Source organism: Cynocephalus volans, chromosome 7 (genome assembly GCF_027409185.1).
Source record: "Cynocephalus volans isolate mCynVol1 chromosome 7, mCynVol1.pri, whole genome shotgun sequence".
NCBI classification, from domain to species: domain Eukaryota; kingdom Metazoa; phylum Chordata; class Mammalia; order Dermoptera; family Cynocephalidae; genus Cynocephalus; species Cynocephalus volans.
In genome coordinates, this window is record NC_084466.1 from 157,129,659 (window position 1) to 157,149,316 (window position 19,658).

Here is a 19,658-nt window from a genome sequence, read left to right on the forward strand (position 1 = left end):
CACACCTTTGAAGTCTATTTCATCAGAATGTGGTGGAAGTTTGACACTGCAGGCTGCTTTCACCAATGCAGCTTCTTGCTTGCTGAAGGCAAAGTATCTCCTTGTTCATGTGTCCAGCAGACCTGTGTGAGAAGTCCGAGGTCTGGTTCTGGAGTTCGGGTGGCCAACCACGCCTGTACTTGCTGTGGCAGGTCTCTGAAGGGTGACAATTACGACTTGCTGGGCAGGGTTGACACTAGACAACCCAAAGGTTTTTGGCAAGTGTTTCTTCCCAAGTGAATTAACTGTAAAAGAATGGCCAGCTACTAATGATAAACATCTTTCCAGGACTAAGATTTTGGTCTGTGAAGATGTCTGTCCCCACAGGCTTCAAGCAGACTGGCATCTTTGCCATGCCACCAGATCCATGGAATCAGTTCCTTAAAGGAAAAGCTGAAAACTTTTCCTTTAAGAACAGGAACTAGACAAGGATGCCCACTCTCACCACTCCTATTCAACATAGTGTTGGAAGTACTAGCCAGAGCAATCAGAGAAGAGAAGGAAATAAAGGGCATCCAGATTAGAAAAGATGAAGTCAAACGGTCCCTGTTTGCAGATGACATTATCCTATGTATTGAACAGCCTAAAGCCTTTACAAAAAAACTCTTGGAGTTGATAAATGATTTGAGCACAGTAGCAGGATACAAAATCAACACACAAAAATCAGTAGCATTTCTATTCTCCAATAGTGAACATGCAAAATGAGAAATCAAGAAAGCCTGCCCATTTACAATAGCCACCAAAAAAATAAAATACTTAGGAATTGAGTTAACCAAGGAGGTGAAAAACCTCTATGATGAGAACTACAAACCACTGCTGAGAGAAATTTGAGACTATATAAGAAGATGGAAAGATATCCCATGCTCTTGGATTGGAAGAATCAACATAGTGAAAAGGTCCATACTACCCAAAGTGACATACAAATTCAATGCAATCCCCATCAAAATTCCAATGACATTTTTCTCAGAAATGGAAAGAACTATCCAGACATTTATATGGAATACCAAAGACCATGCATAGCCAAAGCAACGCTGAGAAAAAAAAATAAAGCTGGAGGCATAACACTACCTGACTTTAAACTATACTACAAAGCTATATTAACCAAAATAGTATGGTACTGGCAAAAAAATAGACACACTGACCAATGGAATAGAATAGAGAATCCAGAAATCAACCCACACACCTACAGCCATCTGATCTTTGACAAAGGCACCACGCCTATACACTGGGGAAGAGACTGCCTCTTCAACAAATGGTGCTGGGAGAACTGGATATCAATATGCAGGAGAATGAAACTAGACCCATACCTTTCACCATACACTAAAGTCAACTCAAAATGGATTAAAGAATTAAAGATACAATCTGAAACAATAAAACTTCTTAAAGAAAACATAGGAGAAACAATTCAGGAAATAGGACTGGGCACAGACTTCATGAATACGACCCCAAAAGCATGGGCAACCAAAGGAAAAATAAACAAATGGGATTATATAAAACTAAAGAGCTTCTGCACAGCAAAAGAAACAATTAACAGAGTTAAAAGACCACCAACAGAGTGGAAGAAAATATTTGCAAAATATACATCTGACAAAGGCTTAATATCCAGAATATACAAGGAACTCAAACAACTTTACAAGAAAAAAACAAGCAACCCAATTAAAAAAATGGGCAAAAGAGCTAAGTAGGCATTTCTCTAAGAAAGATATACAAATGGCCAACAGACATATGAAAAAATGCTCAACATCACTCAGCATCCAGGAAATGCAAATCAAAACCACACTGAGATACCATCTCACCCCATTTAGGATGGCTAATATCCAAAAGACTGTGAATGGTAAATGCTGGCAAGGTTACGGAAAAAAAGGAACTCTCATATATTGTTGGTGGGACTGCAAAATGGTGCAGCCTCTATGGAAAATGGTATGGAGCTTCCTCAAACAATTGCAGATAGATCTACCATACGACCCAGCTATCCCACTGCTGGGAATATACCCAGAAGAATGTAAATCATCAAGTCGAAGGGATACCTGTTCCCCAATGTTCATCGCAGCACTCTTTACAATAGCCAAGAGTTGGAACCAGCCCAAATGTCCATCATTGGATGAGTGGATACAGAAAATGTGGTACATCTACACAATGGAATACTACTCAGCTATAAAAACGAGTGAAATACTGCCATTTGCAACAACATGGATGGACCTTGAGAGAATTATATTATGTGAAACAAGTCAGGCACAGAAAGAGAAATACCACATGTTCTCACTTATTGGTGGAAGGTAAAAATAAATAAATAAATCCCCCCCCCAAAAAAAAAAACAGAGGGGAGAAGAAGACATAACAATTACAATTCCTTGAAGTTGACACGACAAGTGAACAGAAAGGACATTGTTGGGTGGGAGGGGGGAGAGGGAGGAGGGAGGGAGGTTTCAGTAATGGGCCACAATAATCAACCACTTTGTTTATCGACAAATAAAATAAAATAATAAAAAGGTTCATCCTCCTGAGAAGAAACAAGGATTTCCAATAGTGTATAACACAGCTCTGTCAAAAGCAAGTTCACTTGTGCTTCCAGAAAGAAGAGTAGACACACCCTTCCCTGTTCTTCCTCCTAAGAACAATGAAAAGCCCTGGACATTATATATTAAACAAACATAAAAAGACTCTGAAAGGTGGAGAGAAAGCAAACCAGTGAGGGACCTTGGGGCCAGAGAAATGACATACTAATGGGTTCCCTGGGTTTTCTCTTGGCCTCATATGCCCAGATTTGGATCTAAGAAGCCAGCAACCCAGAGACACCAATGAGCAGGCCTGAAAGAGCCTTAATAAAAGCCCACTCTCTGCAGCCAAAGAAGCAGGAAAGGGACAGTTTAGCAAGACAGAGAACTTGCCGGCAATAACCACTACTCCAGCCAAAAAACTGAAAATACTGCGGGTGGCCCACCCCGCCCACGTCAGCAGGGGCCAACTGCAGGGTCCAGACTTCCAAGCTGAAGGCACCCAGCTGCTCCTTCCCACTGGGATGGCACCAGAGAAGGCAAGTAGGCAGCCAGGGCTGTCGTACCCTGTGCGGTAAAGCAACCACCCCCCACCTCCTTCCTGTGGCTGGTCACTGGATATGACAACCAGGAAATATGGGCTCTGCCCTCACGAACACACAAAGCTTACAACTCTTGCGGGGGGAACTCAGTTAGTGGTTTAGCTTCCACTGTGCTACATGCTACAGAGAAGTACAAGATGATTCCAGAGCAAACCAAGGAGCTGTCCTCACCTGGGAGGACAGGCGAGGGGTGGGGTGGCCCTGAAGACTACCTCGAGGGAGCCTCCCTTGAGCGGAGCTTAGGACTGGATGAAGTCACCTGGGGGAGCAGGAGAGTCAGAGAAAGCTCCAGGTAGGGAAAACAGCAGGGTGTGCGCAGGCTGGGCTGGGCAGGGGTCACGGCTGCCTACAGAAGGCAGAAGGCAGGTACAGAATTAGAGTAAAGCAAGCCCAGGAGAGCCTGAGATGCCAGGTGACACAGGCACCTGCAGGCAAAAAGGGAAAACAGCTTCCATTTCTTGGAAACTTCCCATCACAGGGTCGTTACTCACTTAGAAACAGAGGCTCAGAGAAATTACCAAACCACATGGCGAGTGTTGGGTATTAATTTGGTTCCCTTGTTGTCAAACACACAATAAGCCCGGGTGAGTGAATATTTGTCAGATGCGTGCCTCCTGCCCGCCCCCCGCCCCCAGTCTACATGAAAACGTGTGGTGAGGAATGTCTTTAGTCACTGGTGCAGCCCTTGAATGAGCTTTTGTAATCCAGCATCTATAATTCTATAACATGAAAACCACCCTTAGAATGCTCTTGAAATACTGCACTTACCAAGGCAAGAAAATACGCTGATAAATTTTAGCAAGATTTTTGGTTAGAATTGAACTCTAAAGGGCTTTTTTATTAATCAAAATGGTCCATTCCACAGGCATAGGGCTGACTGAAATTTTTCTATAAATACATGTGTGTGAGGGTCATAATTACTACTATGTCTGCTGTTAGCAGAACATGTTAATCATAGCAACGCTCCTACTACTTTAAAGGTTTTGAATGTGGCCTGCCTGAAAGGAAACATTACAGCCTCACACATTCCAGTACGTTCCTCCAAGAGGGCCACGCTTCCTGGAAGACCCTCCCCCTCCTTCTGCTCCAGCACAGCCCACTCCTCTGTGGCCCGCCCCATTCCATCCCTCAGGCCCCACCTGTCAGTGTCCCTTATGATCACAGACAACACTGTTCAGAACTCTACTATGGCAGCAATAAGGCAAAAGTGACTACCACGGGCTCAGCCAGACACTCCTCTTCCTGCATCCACTCAGCAATACTTATCACACGTCCCTGGCTCCACACTGGGACACGAGAGTGGAAGGACAGGGCACCACCCTTGCAGTACACACCACCCTGTCTACCTGCCGTCCTCACCTCCACCTGGCAAGGGGGGTGAGCAAGGAACAAAGGGCAAAATAAAAATGGAGATGAGCAAGTTACACCTCTGGGTCTGAAACCGGAGAAGGAAGACTGGGCTTAAGACGAGATTTAGGAGACATCGGCTCATGAGTGACTCGGCAATTGTGAGTGAAGGAGCCTCATTCTTCGTCAGAGACGGCTATTACTTTCACAGGGTCGCGGTGCTTCCTGTACCAGGTGATATCAGGCTGCCAGGTGCAGTCAGAAAAAGAACGAGTGGGAGCAGATCCAGAGCAAAAGTTCAGAAAAAGTACATGACATGAAAGCAGAAGACTTGAATGTGTCCCCCAAAGTTCATGTTGGAAACTTAATTCCCAATTTAGAGGTGAGACCTAGAAGAGGTGACTAGATCACGGGCACTCTGCCCTTATGGATTGATCAACGCCATTACAGCAGGAGTGGGTTCCTGATAAAAAGATGAGTTGGACCCCCTTCCCTTCTCTCCCTCGCATGCTCTTGCCCTTCTGTTTTCTGCCACGGAGGGCACAGCATGAAGGCCCTTGCCAGATGCTGGCCCCTCAGTTTTGGACTTTTCAGCCTCCAGAATTGCAAGAAATAAATCTGTTCTTTATAAACTAGCCAGTCTCAGGTTTTCTGTCACAGCAGCACAACACAGACTAAGATGGAGGCTAAGACGGTGTGCTATAGTTTGGAATCAAGTGGCATGCTGGCTGGTGGCCCTCAGACTTAGTGGGTGGAAGCCATCTCAGATGAGAACGGTTTGTTTAGGGAAGTTTTCTTTAAAAAATGCAAGCTACCAATCGTTCCCTAAACATGGCAATCCTTTGACCCTGAAAATGTATTCACAAGTCATCCTCCAAGACTGAACTTTATTCTCTTAGGGGAAAGGACACTAGGATTGAACTGTCCAGTGCAGTGACCAAATAGCCCTAGTGTGGGGACCAAATGCCCCTCACTTTGTAAAGATGTATCCTGTAAGTTTCATTAATCTATTCATTATGTTTACTGAGTACTGGTTGGTGTTGGCAGCCCAACAAGGACAGAGGCTGCTGCCTTTTGCATTCTGATGGAGACACAGACAGACGCAGAAGCAGCCACAGCACAGCGTGGCCTGTGCTACCGTAAAGGCTGCTGCAGCGACCGTGGGAAGTGGTCAGCTTCAGGACTTCATTCCGCAAAGTTGAAGGCCCAACACTGCTCAAACCACAGCCCCAAACTTTAAAATTTTTATCACTCTAGTAGACCCTGCAATCCCTATCATGACCTCCATGTGGTATTTTTGAAGACCAGTCACAGCCAGAAAATTCTAAGCTTTCTTCTTTTAAGCAGACTGAGAGCGCGACTTAGAGAACTTGTAAACTGATGGCAAAAATTACACTAAAACTTATATTACAAAACTAACTTTATTATACTTTTCCCTTTTAAATCTCTTTGCTAAATGTCTTTACTGTCCCGATGGCTTCTGGTTCTTATTTTCTTGATGCACGCAGCGTCCTTATCCTGTTTGGGAAGAAAAATATAACTCTTCAGCAAGTTAAAAGAAAAATTTTTGTGATCAACTCTACTCTGCAAAACCCCAAATCTTTACCAGATATTATGCAGGTCCTTAGTTCTAGAAAAGTATTTTTGTGGTTGGAAATGAGTTTTAAGATATATCCCATTAAAGTTGCTTTTTCTTAAACTTTTTATTATTTAGTAGGTTACACTTAAAAACTACTTTTTTATACAAAAGTTTCTAATGTATTTCTATGTTAATACATAATACAAAAGGACCAAAAATTCTTCACCAATGTATATGTTTTCACTAATTAAAAAATATAACTAAGAAAAATGAATTCAATCAGAATTAATACTTCCGGGTCTCCTAAACCAAACTGTCCCTACAAAGAGGACAATCAACCCTAACTGAGTGTGAGCTGCGAGCTCCCGAGACGCGCCCGCTCAGCGGGGGACGCCTTCCCCTGAGGAGCTGGAGATGGAGCTTCCTCCATCTGAACACGGAGGTCAAACCTAAAGGAAACAGAAGATGATTTGCTTTTTCAGAATGGGTGCCCCAAAGCCCTCGGTGTATGCACTCTTACTTAAGACAGTCTTCAACCAAACCACAATCTGAAAAAACTAAAAGTGATGTCAGGCACACTTTACAAGCAGCCACTCCAACAAAACTGATCGAGTAATGACTGAGTATCAGTAAGGGAAGAGTTAAAAAAAAAAAAAAAAGACAAGAATTCAAAAAGTTCAAGGTTTAGCTTGAAAGCAAATGGTCTTAAATAAGTCGATACCATCTGAGGGCATCACCATATTAGAGTGCGGCACAAACGTTGATCAGAACAACCAAAACGTCAGGGAAAGGTCGAGTTATAGACCATGTACCTGTCAGATGGCAGAAGCAGACTGTAAACTGGTAAATGGACAGACTAATACAGGGGGACACATCAGCTGGGCTGAACCCATCATTCTGTCCTCGCTGAGCACAGAGTGCAGGCAGGAGTTTCCCTGCGCTGCAGCTGTCCCCCCAGGACTCTAAGGGTGGCGGGGACATTAAGTGAGATCCTGGATGTAGACTCAGGCCAGAGTTTTCACGGCTGTCCCAGCGCACACTCAGCAAGTTTCTTCTGTCTCTCCAGTGGGTACAAACCAGACACCCACGTGTAAGGCAGTTCATTCCCACATGTACGTCGGAGCTGTGGCCACAGCACTGGCCTCAGCAGGGTCCCCGACGGGCCCAGCAGGGTGGCCCTCCCTCCACCCAACGCCCCACGGCAGGTGTGAAGCGACACTCAGTTGCGCCAGCATCTCCTTTCTCCCAAACGCCAGGAGCTGTTTAGCTCCACCTTGGTCTCTTCACGCTGCTGCCCGCTGCTTTCACGCCACAGGGGTTAACTCTGTCAGCTAAGCGGGGAGGGACCACTGAGGAAAGCTGGAAAAGTTATAAACTCCTTCCTGGAGAATATGTGCATCTTACATGTGCATTTTCTGGGCCTACAGGCGTCAGAGATGAAGCCCAAGGATGGGCCCCGGCTCAGGGTGCAGCACAGAAGGACACACGTCAGTGTGTGTCGGGGAGGCTCCCGGTGCTGGGGGTGACGAGGAAGAGTCTCAGGGACAGGTGTGACTCACCCTGGGCCTGGTGGTTGTGAGTTTAGGAATCTTCCAAGTTAAAAGAATATTGGTATTTATTTTTAATTCAATTTCATTCTAATGGAGTATTATTTTCTAAATTATGAATCCCTTAAGTGTTTAGAGGCTGAATTTTGTTTTAAGACTAGACACACGATGTGAACCTATTAACCCACATGGGGCTTTTGGGTTCCTTGTGAGGCTTTGGTCTCTAGGATCTGGGCTTGTCACTGTCAAATGTCTTCTGCTTCCAGACAGCCCTAGTACCATTTCTGACTCATGACATCTGCCTAGGCATCAGTGTGTTTCTGAGCCTCACCTCCCTCTCTCTGGAACATTCTATCACTAGGATTTCCTGCCCATCGTCCAGCAACACCGGTCCTGCTGCTCAGCTCACTGCTAGACTTTACCCTGTCGGAGGCTCCTGGGAGTCGTTGGGTCTTCCTGGCAATCTCAGTTCATGCTTCCTAGCCTGTCCTACAGAACGCTAATCTAGACGACTTTGCAGAAGTCTATATGGAAAGAGGCTGTTGCTACATTAATTTCATTTGCCAGACTCAGAATACGGTGGTTTTAGGTCCAAATTTTATGTGCTCAGAATCAAATTTATACCACTCACAAAATTCATTTTAAACTAGCTAAATCAAGTATTCCTCAGAAGAATACTAATTGAATTTAATCATGCATTATGGATTATTCAAATTATAGAAAATTCATGAGTTACTAAATATGACATGATTTTAGTATCACTTACAATTCTTCAGCTTAGATATTCTTTGGTTGGGGGAAGTTAAAGGACACAAGCACTCTCTGTTGAACAGGAACTCTTACGTAGTACTATTTGCTTTGTGGACACCTCCAACGTTTGTTTATTCTAACTTTCCAAAGAACTCCTTGGAAATCCAGATATGACCACCCTTTTGTTTTAGCAAGTTTAATTCAGCTGTAGAGAAACTGAAAGTATCTATCTATAATCATAGTATGAAGTACATCATAAGCAGTGAGAAAGTAGCAACTACATAAATTCCTAATTCTTTCTGATTAAAGTCTTCATAATATAAATTTGCTATCTGAAGTGGAATTCACAGAACAGACATAAAATATATGGCTTAGATTAAAGCTTCCTCCGTTGGGGTAACTAGAAGCTGGCAGCACATTGTTACATGTTTTTTGCTTGCCTTAGCAACACCAGGAAAAAATACATCAAAATATCCTGCGTGTTTAAAGAAAAGAAAAAGACCCAGTAAGTTACTTACCGTCTTTGGGTGTTCTGCACATCTCTTGACACGCCTTGTCACCCTCTGCTCAGATTCACTCTTCGAAGTGTCCACTCTGGGATGTACAGCAATCTTTCTTGATCTCAAACATATGACGTCTGAATCCCCTGCTCCTCCTTTCTCTTTTTGGTCCTTCCTGGGGACTCCCACACTTTTCTCCTGTATTTTCTTCTCTGCGGTGTCTGTGTTCGGCTGGGGGATCTTATCCTGCCTTCCGGAGGATCTCAAGCACATTCTACTCTCGCTGACTTTGCTCGTGGATGTGGGTTTCTTGGCTCCCTCATCTGGGGGTCGTGGCTCTACCTCTTGGGAGCGCTTCATGGACTTCTTTTCATTTATCTTTATTTTAATCTTTTCTTCGGATACAAGAATCTCAGGTCTCTGCTGTTCTACATCAGTTTTATTTTGGCGTCTGGGACGCAGGGACATTCCCTAAAGAAGTGAGAAGAAATCCACATAATTCCAAACATGAATAAAACAAACCTCAAAACTCAACAGTGAGGACAACAAACAATGGTAAAACAAAAGGAGAAATCATTTGAAAATTTTACATTGATTTACATTTTCTAAGCTAACAGAGATATTCAGGGTAATGCTTTGCTACTTTGTTTATGGAGAAATGATCATCTCTAATGATAACTTATAAATAAGGAATTCAGGGAAAATTTCAATAATGCCTAATGTGATATAAGTCAAATCTAATTACTACAGTTTCATTATGGCAAAATGCACCATTATACAGACAAGGAACGAATTCCTAATCCTTTAACAATCACTGCCAAAGCAGAACAGCAAATCTCCATTTCTCAAATTTTGTCGCATTTCTCTGGATGCAGTAGCGGCCTCTCTATCCAACAGTCACGACGATTTTGGTCTTCTCAGGGATACACACTCCCTACTGACATTGCTCTAATTGTTAAGATACTGACAGGAATACTATTTGTACCCAGTCCTGGTCTTGGTGGCAGTGTCGTGAACAACATAGGACCGAACTACTCACCTTCTCTCTGATCAATTTTTCAAACATTTGAAGATGAACATAACTCATTCATGCCCGAAGACTATTCTTACAGTTTGTAGTAAACATTTTGAATAGTTTTTTTCCCAAATTCATCTATTACCTCTATAAACCCCAAGAGGATTCTTTACCATAGCCTGCAGTTATTCACTGTGTTAAATTAACCTCCTTTGGGAAAGAATACCCACTTACAAATTCAGGTAATACACAAATTATTATACGAAATCGATAACATCCATCCCAGATAATATTTAGTGATTATGCAACACTTTCTATCACCTTATTTGGAGTGACTGAGTCTCCTACTTTGGGCTCCTTTTTTTCAGTTTTCATGTTGCTGCTCAGATCTTCGACAGGCTCAATCCTTTTTGCAAACTTCCTGAGACTTTTCTTCATTATCACCAAGGGTTCAGGGGATTGGCACCTCTCCCCGGGAGAAGTCCTCTGTTTCTTCTTGACTGGCTTCTCTGCAATTTCCAGTGGAGTGGTCACACAGCGCTGCCTCTTGGTCCCTCTGACACCTGTATCTTTTCCGCATTTCCTCTTAGGGGACTGGGGAGTGTTGCTTTTCCTTTGTGATTGTACAGGGTCTCTGGGGCCCACCAAGTCTTCCACAGGTTTTACTTTAGGGGCCCTGATAACTCTTCTCAATACCTTGAGAGGTTTCCACCTGCCAGGAGTTTGCTGTGGAGTGCTCTTAAGACTCTCAGCTTCATTTCTCAGTTCCTCAGTGTGCCCTGGTGTCTGAAAGAGCTCTCTGCAGCCAGCCAGGCCTTTCAGGGGTTGAGCCTTTTCTTTAGGTGCTCTTGGCTGTCTCTTGCTGGCAGTCACATTTGCTGCTGGGTCCCGTTTCTGCTTGGCAGATTCTTTAGGCATTCTGATAATGTTTTCATCGCCTGCTCGTGCCTTCAGTGAGTGCTTAGTCTCTCCTGAAGTTTGTCTGAGTTTCTTTAGTGCTGAGAACTCTTCTTTCATGTCTACTTTCCCCACACTTGTCTTGAGCCGCCTCTTTGTGCTTGCTGAGGTTTTGACTATTTCTGGTTGTGGATATTTGCAGGGTATTTTACTGGGTTTTTCATCAGTCACTGGTTGCTCACCTTGATCTGGTGTTTGAAAGAGCTCTTTGAGGCCAGTCAAGTCTTCCAGGGGAGGGGCCTTTTCCTTAGGCGCTCTTGGCCTTTTCTTGCTGCCAGTTACACTTGCTGCTGAGTCCGGGGTGTGCTTTGCAGATTCCTTCAAGTCTGTGAAGCCTTTATCACCTGCTGGTGCTTTGGGTGAGTGTGCGATCACCCCTGATGCTTGCGTTAGCTTCCTCAGTGCTGGGAGCTCTTCCTCTATGTCCACTTTCACCATGCTTGTCTTGAGCCATCTCTTTGAGCTTGCTGGGGTTTTCACTGGTTCTGGTTGAGATTTGGAGCATATTTTAGGTTTATCATCAGTCTCGGGCTCTCTGGTGCCTTCAGGTGCTTGAAATAGATCTTGGAAACCAGCCGGGTCTTCCAGGGGAACGGCCTTTTCCTTCGGTGTTCTTGGTTGTCTTTTATGTCTAGTTAAATTTTCTGCCAGGTCCAAGTTCTCCTTTGGAGTTCCCATAAATGCTTTGATGTCATTCTCCTCACCCACTGATATTTTGGGCGTTTGCATGGCTTTGCCTGATGCTTGTGTTAGCTTCCTGAAGTCTAAGAGCTCTTCTTCTACGTCCACTTTCACCATGTTTGTCTTGAGCCGTCTCTTTGAGCTTGCTGGGGTTTTGACTGGTTCTGGTTGTGAAAATTTGCAGGGTATTTTAGTGGTTTTGCCATCAGACATTGATTCCTCAGTATGACCTGGTGTCTGGAAGAGCTCTCTGAAGCCAGCCAGGTCCTCCAGCGGTTGAGACTTTTCTTTAGGTGCTCTTGGCTGTCTCTTGCTGGGAGTTACATTTTCCGCTGGGTCCAGTTTCTGCTTTGCCAATTCCTTAGACACTCTGATGCCTTTATTATCATCTGCTAGCACACTGGGTGTGTGCATACTTTCCTCTAATGTCCGCGTTAGCTTCCTCAGTGCTGAGAGCTCTTCTTTTACATCCACTTTCCCAAGACTTGTCCTGAGCTGTTTCTTTGTGCTTGTTGGAGTGTTTACTGGTTCTGGTTGTGGAGATTTGCAGGGTATTTTACTGGGTTTTTCATCAGTCACTGGTTGCTCACCTTGACCTGGTGTTTGAAAGAGCTCTTTGAGGCCAGTCAAGTCTTCCAGGGGAGGGGCCTTTTCCTTAGGCGCTCTTGGCCTTTTCTTGCTGCCAGTTACACTTGCTGCTGAGTCCAGGGTCTGCTTTGCAGATTCCTTCAAGTCTGTGAAGCCTTTATCACCTGCTGGTGCTTTGGGTGAGTGTGCGATCACCCCTGATGCTTGCGTTAGCTTCCTCAGTGCTGGGAGCTCTTCCTCTATGTCCACTTTCACCATGCTTGTCTTGAGCCATCTCTTTGAGCTTGCTGGGGTTTTCACTGGTTCTGGTTGAGATTTGGAGCATATTTTAGGTTTATCATCAGTCTCGGGCTCTCTGGTGCCTTCAGGTGCTTGAAATAGATCTTGGAAACCAGCCAGGTCTTCCAGGGGAACGGCCTTTTCCTTCGGTGTTCTTGGTTGTCTTTTATGTCTAGTTAAATTTTCTGCCAGATCCAAGTTCTCCTTTGGAGTTCCCATAAATGCTTTGATGTCATTCTCCTCACCCACTGATATTTTGGGCGTTTGCATGGCTTTGCCTGATGCTTGCGTTAGCTTCCTGAAGGCTAAGAGCTCTTCTTCTACATCCATTTTCACCATGTTTGTCTTGAGCCGTCTCTTTGAGCTTGCTGGGGTTTTGACTGGTTCTGGTTGTGAAAATTTGCAGGGTATTTTAGTGGTTTTGCCATCAGACATTGATTCCTCAGTATGATCTGGTGTCTGGAAGAGCTCTCTGAAGCCAGCCAGGTCCTCCAGCAGTTGAGACCTTTCTTTAGGTGCTCTTGGCTGTCTCTTGCTGGGAGTTACGTTTTCCGCTGGGTCCAGTTTCTGCTTTGCCAATTCCTTAGACACTCTGATGCCTTTATTATCATCTGCTAGCACACTGGGTGTGTGCATACTTTCCTCTAATGTCCACGTTAGCTTCCTCAGTGCTGAGAGCTCTTCTTTTACATCCACTTTCCCGAGACTTGTCCTGAGCTGTCTCTTTGTGTTTGTTGGAGTGTCTACTGGTTCTGGTTGTGGAGATTTGCAGGGTATTTTACTGGGTTTTTCATCAGTCACTGGTTGCTCACCTTGACATGATGTTTGAAACAGCTCTTTGATGCCAGTCAAGTCTTCCAAGGGAGGGGCCTTTTCCTTAGGCGCTCTTGGCCTTTTCTTGCTGCCAGTTGCACTTGCTGCTGAGTCCGGGGTCTGCTTTGCAGATTCCTTCAAGTCTGTGAAGCCTTTATCACCTGCTGGTGCTTTGGGTGAGTATGCGATCACCCCTGATGCTTGCGTTAGCTTCCTCAGTGCTGGGAGCTCTTCCTCTATGTCCACTTTCACCATGCTTGTCTTGAGCCATCTCTTTGAGCTTGCTGGGGTTTTCACTGGTTCTGGTTGTGGAGATTTGTAGTGTATTTTAGGTTTATCATCAGTCTCGGGCTCTCTGGTGCCTTCAGGTGCTTGAAATAGATCTTGGAAGCCAGCCAGGTCTTCCAGGGGAACGGCCTTTTCCTTCGGTGTTCTTGGCTGTCTCTTATGTCCTGTTAAATTTTCTGCCAGGTCTAGGTTCTGCTTTGGAGTTCCCATAAATGCTTTGATGTCATTCTCATCACCCACTGATATTTTGGGCATTTGCATGGCTTTGCCTGATGCTTGCGTTAGCTTCCTGAGGGCTAAGAGCTCTTCTTCTACATCCACTTTCACCATGCTTGTCTTGAGCCGTCTCTTTGAGCTTGCTGGGGTTTTGACTGGTTCTGGTTGTGGAGATTTGCAGGTTGTTTTACTGGTTTTGCCATCAGCCATTGGTTGCCCAGCTTGACTGGGTGTTTGAAAGAGCTCTTTGAAGCCAGCCAGGTCTTCTAGGAGAAGGGCCTTCTCCTTAGGTGTTCTCAGCTGTCTTGTACATTCAGTTAAATTTTCTTCTGGATAAAGTTTCTGCTTTGGACTTCTCATTAATGCTCTGATGCCTTTATCCTCGCCTTCTGGCACACTGGGTGTGTGCAGAGTTTCCCTTGATGCTTGCATTAGCTTCCTCAGTGTTGAGAGCTCTTCTTTCACATCCACCTTCCCCACATTTGTCTTGAGCCATCTCTTTGTGCTTCTTGGGGTGCCTGCTGGTTCTGATTGTGGAGACCTGCAGGGCGTTTTACTGGTTTTGCCACCAGGCTTTGATTGCTCATCTTGACCAGGTGTTTGAAAGAGCTCTTTGAAGCCAGCCAGATCTTCTAGAGGAAGGGTCTTTTGCTTAGGTGCTCTATGACGTCTCCTGCTGGCAGTTATATTTGCTGCTCGATCCAGGTTCTGCTTTGCAGATCCCTTAAAAGCTTTGAAGCCTTTATCACCGGCTGGTGCTTTGGGTGAGCACGTGACCTTCCCTGATGTCTGCGTTAGCTTTGTCAGCGCTGAGAGCTCTTCCTCTACATCCTCTTTCCCCAGAGGTATCTTGGGCTGTGTTTTCATGGCTATCAGGGTGTCTGCTGGTTCTGACTGTGGAAATTTGGAGGGTACTTTAGTAACTTTGTCATCGGTCATGGGGTCTTCGGTGCATTCTGATGTTTGGAATTGCTCTTTGAAGCCTAGCAGGCCTCCTAGGGGTCGGGTCTTTTCCTTAGGAGTTCGTGGCCATGTCTTCCTTCCAGTTGCATATTCTGTGGGGTTATGTTTCTGTTTTGGAGTTTCCTCAAACACTTTGATGCCTTTACCATCCCCTATGGGTTCTGTGTGTGTGAGTGTGGTTTCCCCTGAGCGATGTTTGCGCTTCCTGACTGCTGAGAGCTCTTCTGTCACATCCACTTGCCCCAGGGGTGTCCTAAGCTGTCTCTTTGTGCTTGCGGGGGTGTCAACTGGTGCTGGTTGTGGAGGTTTGCAGGGGATTTTAGAGGTTTTGTCCTCCTCATTCATCAGTTCCTCGGTGCGATCTGGTGTTTGGAGAAGCCCTTGGCTCTCTGACAGGTCTTTCATGGGTTCTGCATCGTGCAGCCTCTTGAGAACTGCCAGGTCTGCTGCTGGTGCACACGTCTGTCCCCAAGTTCCTCTTGATCTCCTGACAGGCATCCTCTTTTCAGAATTTTCTTTTGACTGGATATCTTCCTCATAAGTTTCAAGAGGCCTCTCACTTCCCTCCATCTCTCCCTCCGCTTTCTTTCCCTGTACTGGCATCTTCCTGGGACTTCTGCCTGTGATGGTCTCAGCAGCGGCAGCTTTTGTTTCTTCATTGCTACTTTCTGTAGGGGGCACCTGTGTCTTTCTGAGCACCATAGATCTTCTTAACTTGTTTGCACTGGATACTGTCTTCAAAGGCTCTCTGTCAGCATCTGGGGTTTTCATCTCCACATCTGTCATTTTATATATGTTCCTAGGTGTTTTCACTGCATTTTCACTTTTATTTATACACTGCTGTCCTAAAGTAGGACTTGCAGAACATTTATCAGAGAGCTCTTCTGCTGCAATCTGAATTTTGGAGAACACATTTTCTCCTGTAAGAAATAAAAACGTATACAATAAATATATTTCATTCACTGTCTATGCCAAGTTAGTGTCTTATCCTCATGAAATATACTATAAAAACCAATAATTCAGCTTCATAACTAGCTAAGGAAATGAGGCTAGTCATGCAGTTAAAAGCTGCCACGCCATGTGTCACTGACCCAAATACAGATTTTTTCCCCCTTCAAACATTAGAAACAAACAGCTGTTTCTTGCCTTGATCCACCAATGAAATAACATGGCTTATACTTAATATGCTTCAGTACTTAGGGTCCACATTACACAGGAAACGTTGACCTTTTTAACTACAGCAAGCATCTTCAGGGTAGCAAGCTGTTTCCTCTATGATGGGAACATGGTGACCAGCAGCAAAGGAGAGAGGAAGACAGATTCGCCTCTCCCACCTCACACTCACCCTGGGGCCTGCTGCCATCCAGAGGATTAGCACCAACAACTGGACAGCATAAAAACTGTTATCTTCTTCTTTTGTAATTTGCAATAATTGTGACTTTGAGTAATTTATACATAAGTATGGTAAGAGACTATTGTACTTGTCTGCTATATCATCGTCTTTACTTGTAATAAAAGTGTGCATGGGTCATTTAAACTTAATAACTGAGTCTGTGTTTGTCAATGAATGCCAGTGTTACTTCAACTGCTCCCCTTTAAACAACAGGATAGAGAAGATGGAAATGGTATTTTATCAGTAACATCTGTTGTACAGAATACAATATTGATGGCAAAAAATATATATATCGTGTGTAAATCCCTATCCAAAAACATCACAGTGCTAGGAAAAAAAGGAAACCAACCCAAACTCCCCGAAGTGGGTAGCAGAGGGTTTTCTCCTGAATCAGCTGCTGGAAACTTTTCTCCAAGCAAATTCTCTGAATATGAAAGGGTGACGGGCCTTGTGCTCAGCATCTGTGATGTTTCCTTCTCTGGAGTCTTGAACATTTCAGTGATCCCTGTCAAATGAAAATATTTGAAACACGTTGCTTACATGTAAATAACACAGTCCTCACATAGGACTAGATAGCAAATAAACCACAGATGCCTCCCTAGAATTCCTGGTACACTGGGCCTCACAGAATGGATGACTCCACCAACACTGTACTCGTTTTTTACAAAGTGAGTAAAGAGAAGACGTATTATGTTCTTTGGTTTCCTTGGAAAGGAAGTCAAGTGTAGTTAGTTGACCCCTATGGTCTTCCGAAATAGTCCCCAAACATGAACACTCGCCGGAGGACAGGACAGAAGTTGGTCATGGGTGTCTTCTCCTCAGGGACTCCCCTCAGGTGTCCAGAAACTCAATAACCTCACGCTATTTTCTAAAAGTTTCAGATTCCTCTGTTCTAGACTTTATGTACAAATAACATATCCCCACATTTAGAAAACGACAGAGGCTGCCCGTTTTTAGTGCCATCAACTAATATTTTTTTTACTCTCATATCATTCTTTTTTAACACCAAAAAAGGAGTACTGACATAATCTCAGAAAAAAAGGAACAGCACAGTAGTTTATATGGAAAATTGAGCTTTCTGAAGAGTACGTATAATCACAAGTTCTTCTTGCTTTTCTCATTCTGGCATCAACGGATGGAAAAGCTCAGTCTGGCAGGCGTCTGTGCAATGTGCTAGGGAGCCTGTTCTGTGGGCTCCTGTCCAAACCAGTCCATCCACTTAAATCTCCTCCTTCTATAGCCTTTCAGGCCCTACTTAAAATACCCAGCATTCAAAACAAACAAACAAACAAACAAACAAAAAAACAAAAAAAGGGCCGGCCCCATGGCTCATACGGGAGTGTGCGGCGCTGACAGCGCTGAGGCCGCGGGTTTGGATCCTATATAGGGATGGCGGGGTCGCTCACTGGCTGAGCGTGGTGCGGACGACACCGAGCCAAGGGTTGCGATCCCCTTACAGGTCACAAAAATATAAAATAAAATAACGTAAAATAACATAAATAAAATATAAAACAAAACAAAACAAAACAAAATAAAATACCCAGCTTTAGACTTCAGCAGATTTGGGAGTTTTGTAATGAAAGTTACTCATGCCAAGCAGTGAGAATTGTCTGACTCTCTAGGAAAATGTCTTCAAAGAAGAAATGCTTGGGATGGTCCACTGTCCCAGGTGCTGACTATTTAAAGTTTTATTTATCTTACTTTAAAAATATTTTTGAGGATTTGTTTTTAACATTTTTTAACATATAAATTAGTTTATGTGTGTTTATAATTCATAAGCATACATATGTGTACCTATATCTCCATTTTCTATTTTTCTGTTTTTATTTTGCTGTATTTGATCTAAATGACTCTAATTAGAAGTAACCTTGCATGAATTAACTTAGGACCACAATACTCTTCCAAGTCATAATCTTCCATAATATAAAAATAAGATTACACTGACAGAGTTCAAAGTTCACCTCCCTCCCAAATTGTACACAGAAACCATTGGACAAATTATACAACATAACCCTAAAATCTGCTTTCTTGCCATGGTTCTGACTTGCTACAACAAGAGTCAGGTCACATTTCTCCTGAGAGTGGGAATCGAGTGGGAACATTTGCTCAGCTATTAACAGTTAAAGGGAACTTTCTCATATGGCTTTCTTTCAAGAAAGAGTTAAGCTACCTAGAAAGAAAATGTTGAATGAGCAAAATATTGCTCAAAAACAAATGATTCGCCTCTGAGACAACCCATGAGTACAACAACCGCAGGGAGAGGGGTAAGCATGAGAGCAAGTCACTTTTATCACTGTGAGGCACTTTCCAGTCTTTCCACACATAAGCTGCCCTCCAGGCAAAGATATGCACTTGACCTTTCCATACCTACTTCATAAAGGACATGTAATCCCCCAAACTGTCAGACCTGTCCTACTCCAAACTCGCTTTATCTTCCTTGAATACTATGACCTCAGGAAGTTAACCCAATTGTTTATTCTGTAACCCCACACACAACAGATAAACAAAGGCAGCAAACACCAACAAAGTCCCAAGTAGAAGTCGGAAAGGTTATGATTTATAAGAGTTAAAGCTATCTTGTTACCTGAAAGATCCTCCTTAAGGTCCATTTTTTGGTTGAAAACAAAGCTGTTCAGCATTCTGTAGGGCCGAGCAGGCATGTTGACTTTCTCAGCGTGAGCCTTCCCTATTACTATGGTACAAGGAGAATTTGCGTGGCCTGTGCTAAACTGATTGTGAACACTGCCCATAGGCTTCTGCAGAAAAAACGTGTGGAGATAAAACATCAAAGCATGAGCATACCCTAAAGTAATCTTAAAGAACATCAGTATGCATGAGGAAGGGATTCACACTGGAACTCCATACCTTCGGAGTGTCAGGTCTTCTCCGTCTTTTGTTCGGCTGCCTCTGGGGGCCATGCTTTATGACTTTCGTTTGTGTTTGTTTTGCACCAAGTTTTACTACATCTGCCCATGATTTTGCAACTGTCAAAAGGAAAAGACGGTAAAACTTCTTACAACTAGGGTTAATGAGAAAATTCACCTTAATATTGAGTCTGCCAATACAATACGAACCAATCAGGTTGGCTTCAGAAGCACCACTCCTTCTTTTGGAACAAATCATCTGTAAAATGTCATGCTTGCTTCGACCGATGGAAGTTCTCTTCGCAGGCAAGTTGCCGCTCTTCCTCCCGCCTCCCCTAGGAACATCTGTCTGATGAGGTGATTTGCCCCTACTAGAGATGGGGGATGCCTTGCGTGACCTTTGCCTCTGATCACTCGCAGCTGGAGAAGTCTTCCCAGGACTGGGAGCTGGAGAGCTCATAAACACATTTTGTGCAGTCCCTTCCAAAGAGATTTCCAAAGACTCTTCTTTTCCTGTTGGTTGAGGCTGCTCCTGACAAGACAGAAATGTTCATAAGAAACCTTACCAAGGACGTGACAACTCTGCAATGACTGTTAAAAACTCACTCAATTAAGAATTTCAGCTGTTTAAATCTAGAAACATCAGACACTTAAACCACCGTCTTTCAAGGCTAAGGTAGAAGTGAGACTGCCTCATTCATTTAAGGAAAAAGAAAGGAAATAGAAGCAACAAACAATCTGA

At 44.0% G+C, this 19,658-nt stretch overlaps 1 protein-coding gene across 1 annotated transcript in view; it reads right to left on the minus strand.

The window, feature by feature from the left end:
- Window positions 1–5,919: 5,919 nt before the first annotated feature.
- The window catches only part of MKI67 (marker of proliferation Ki-67), a 28,326-nt gene continuing 14,587 nt past the window's right edge, over window positions 5,920–19,658 (minus strand). The window contains exons 7-13 of the mRNA XM_063101622.1: window positions 19,127–19,448; window positions 18,918–19,036; window positions 18,637–18,808; window positions 16,402–16,557; window positions 10,196–15,579; window positions 8,878–9,330; window positions 5,920–6,001 (exon numbers count right to left, since the gene is read on the minus strand). Coding sequence (XP_062957692.1) covers window positions 5,936–6,001; window positions 8,878–9,330; window positions 10,196–15,579; window positions 16,402–16,557; window positions 18,637–18,808; window positions 18,918–19,036; window positions 19,127–19,448 — 6,672 coding nt within the window. The 3' untranslated portion in view covers window positions 5,920–5,935. The remainder of the gene's footprint in view (window positions 6,002–8,877; window positions 9,331–10,195; window positions 15,580–16,401; window positions 16,558–18,636; window positions 18,809–18,917; window positions 19,037–19,126; window positions 19,449–19,658) is intronic.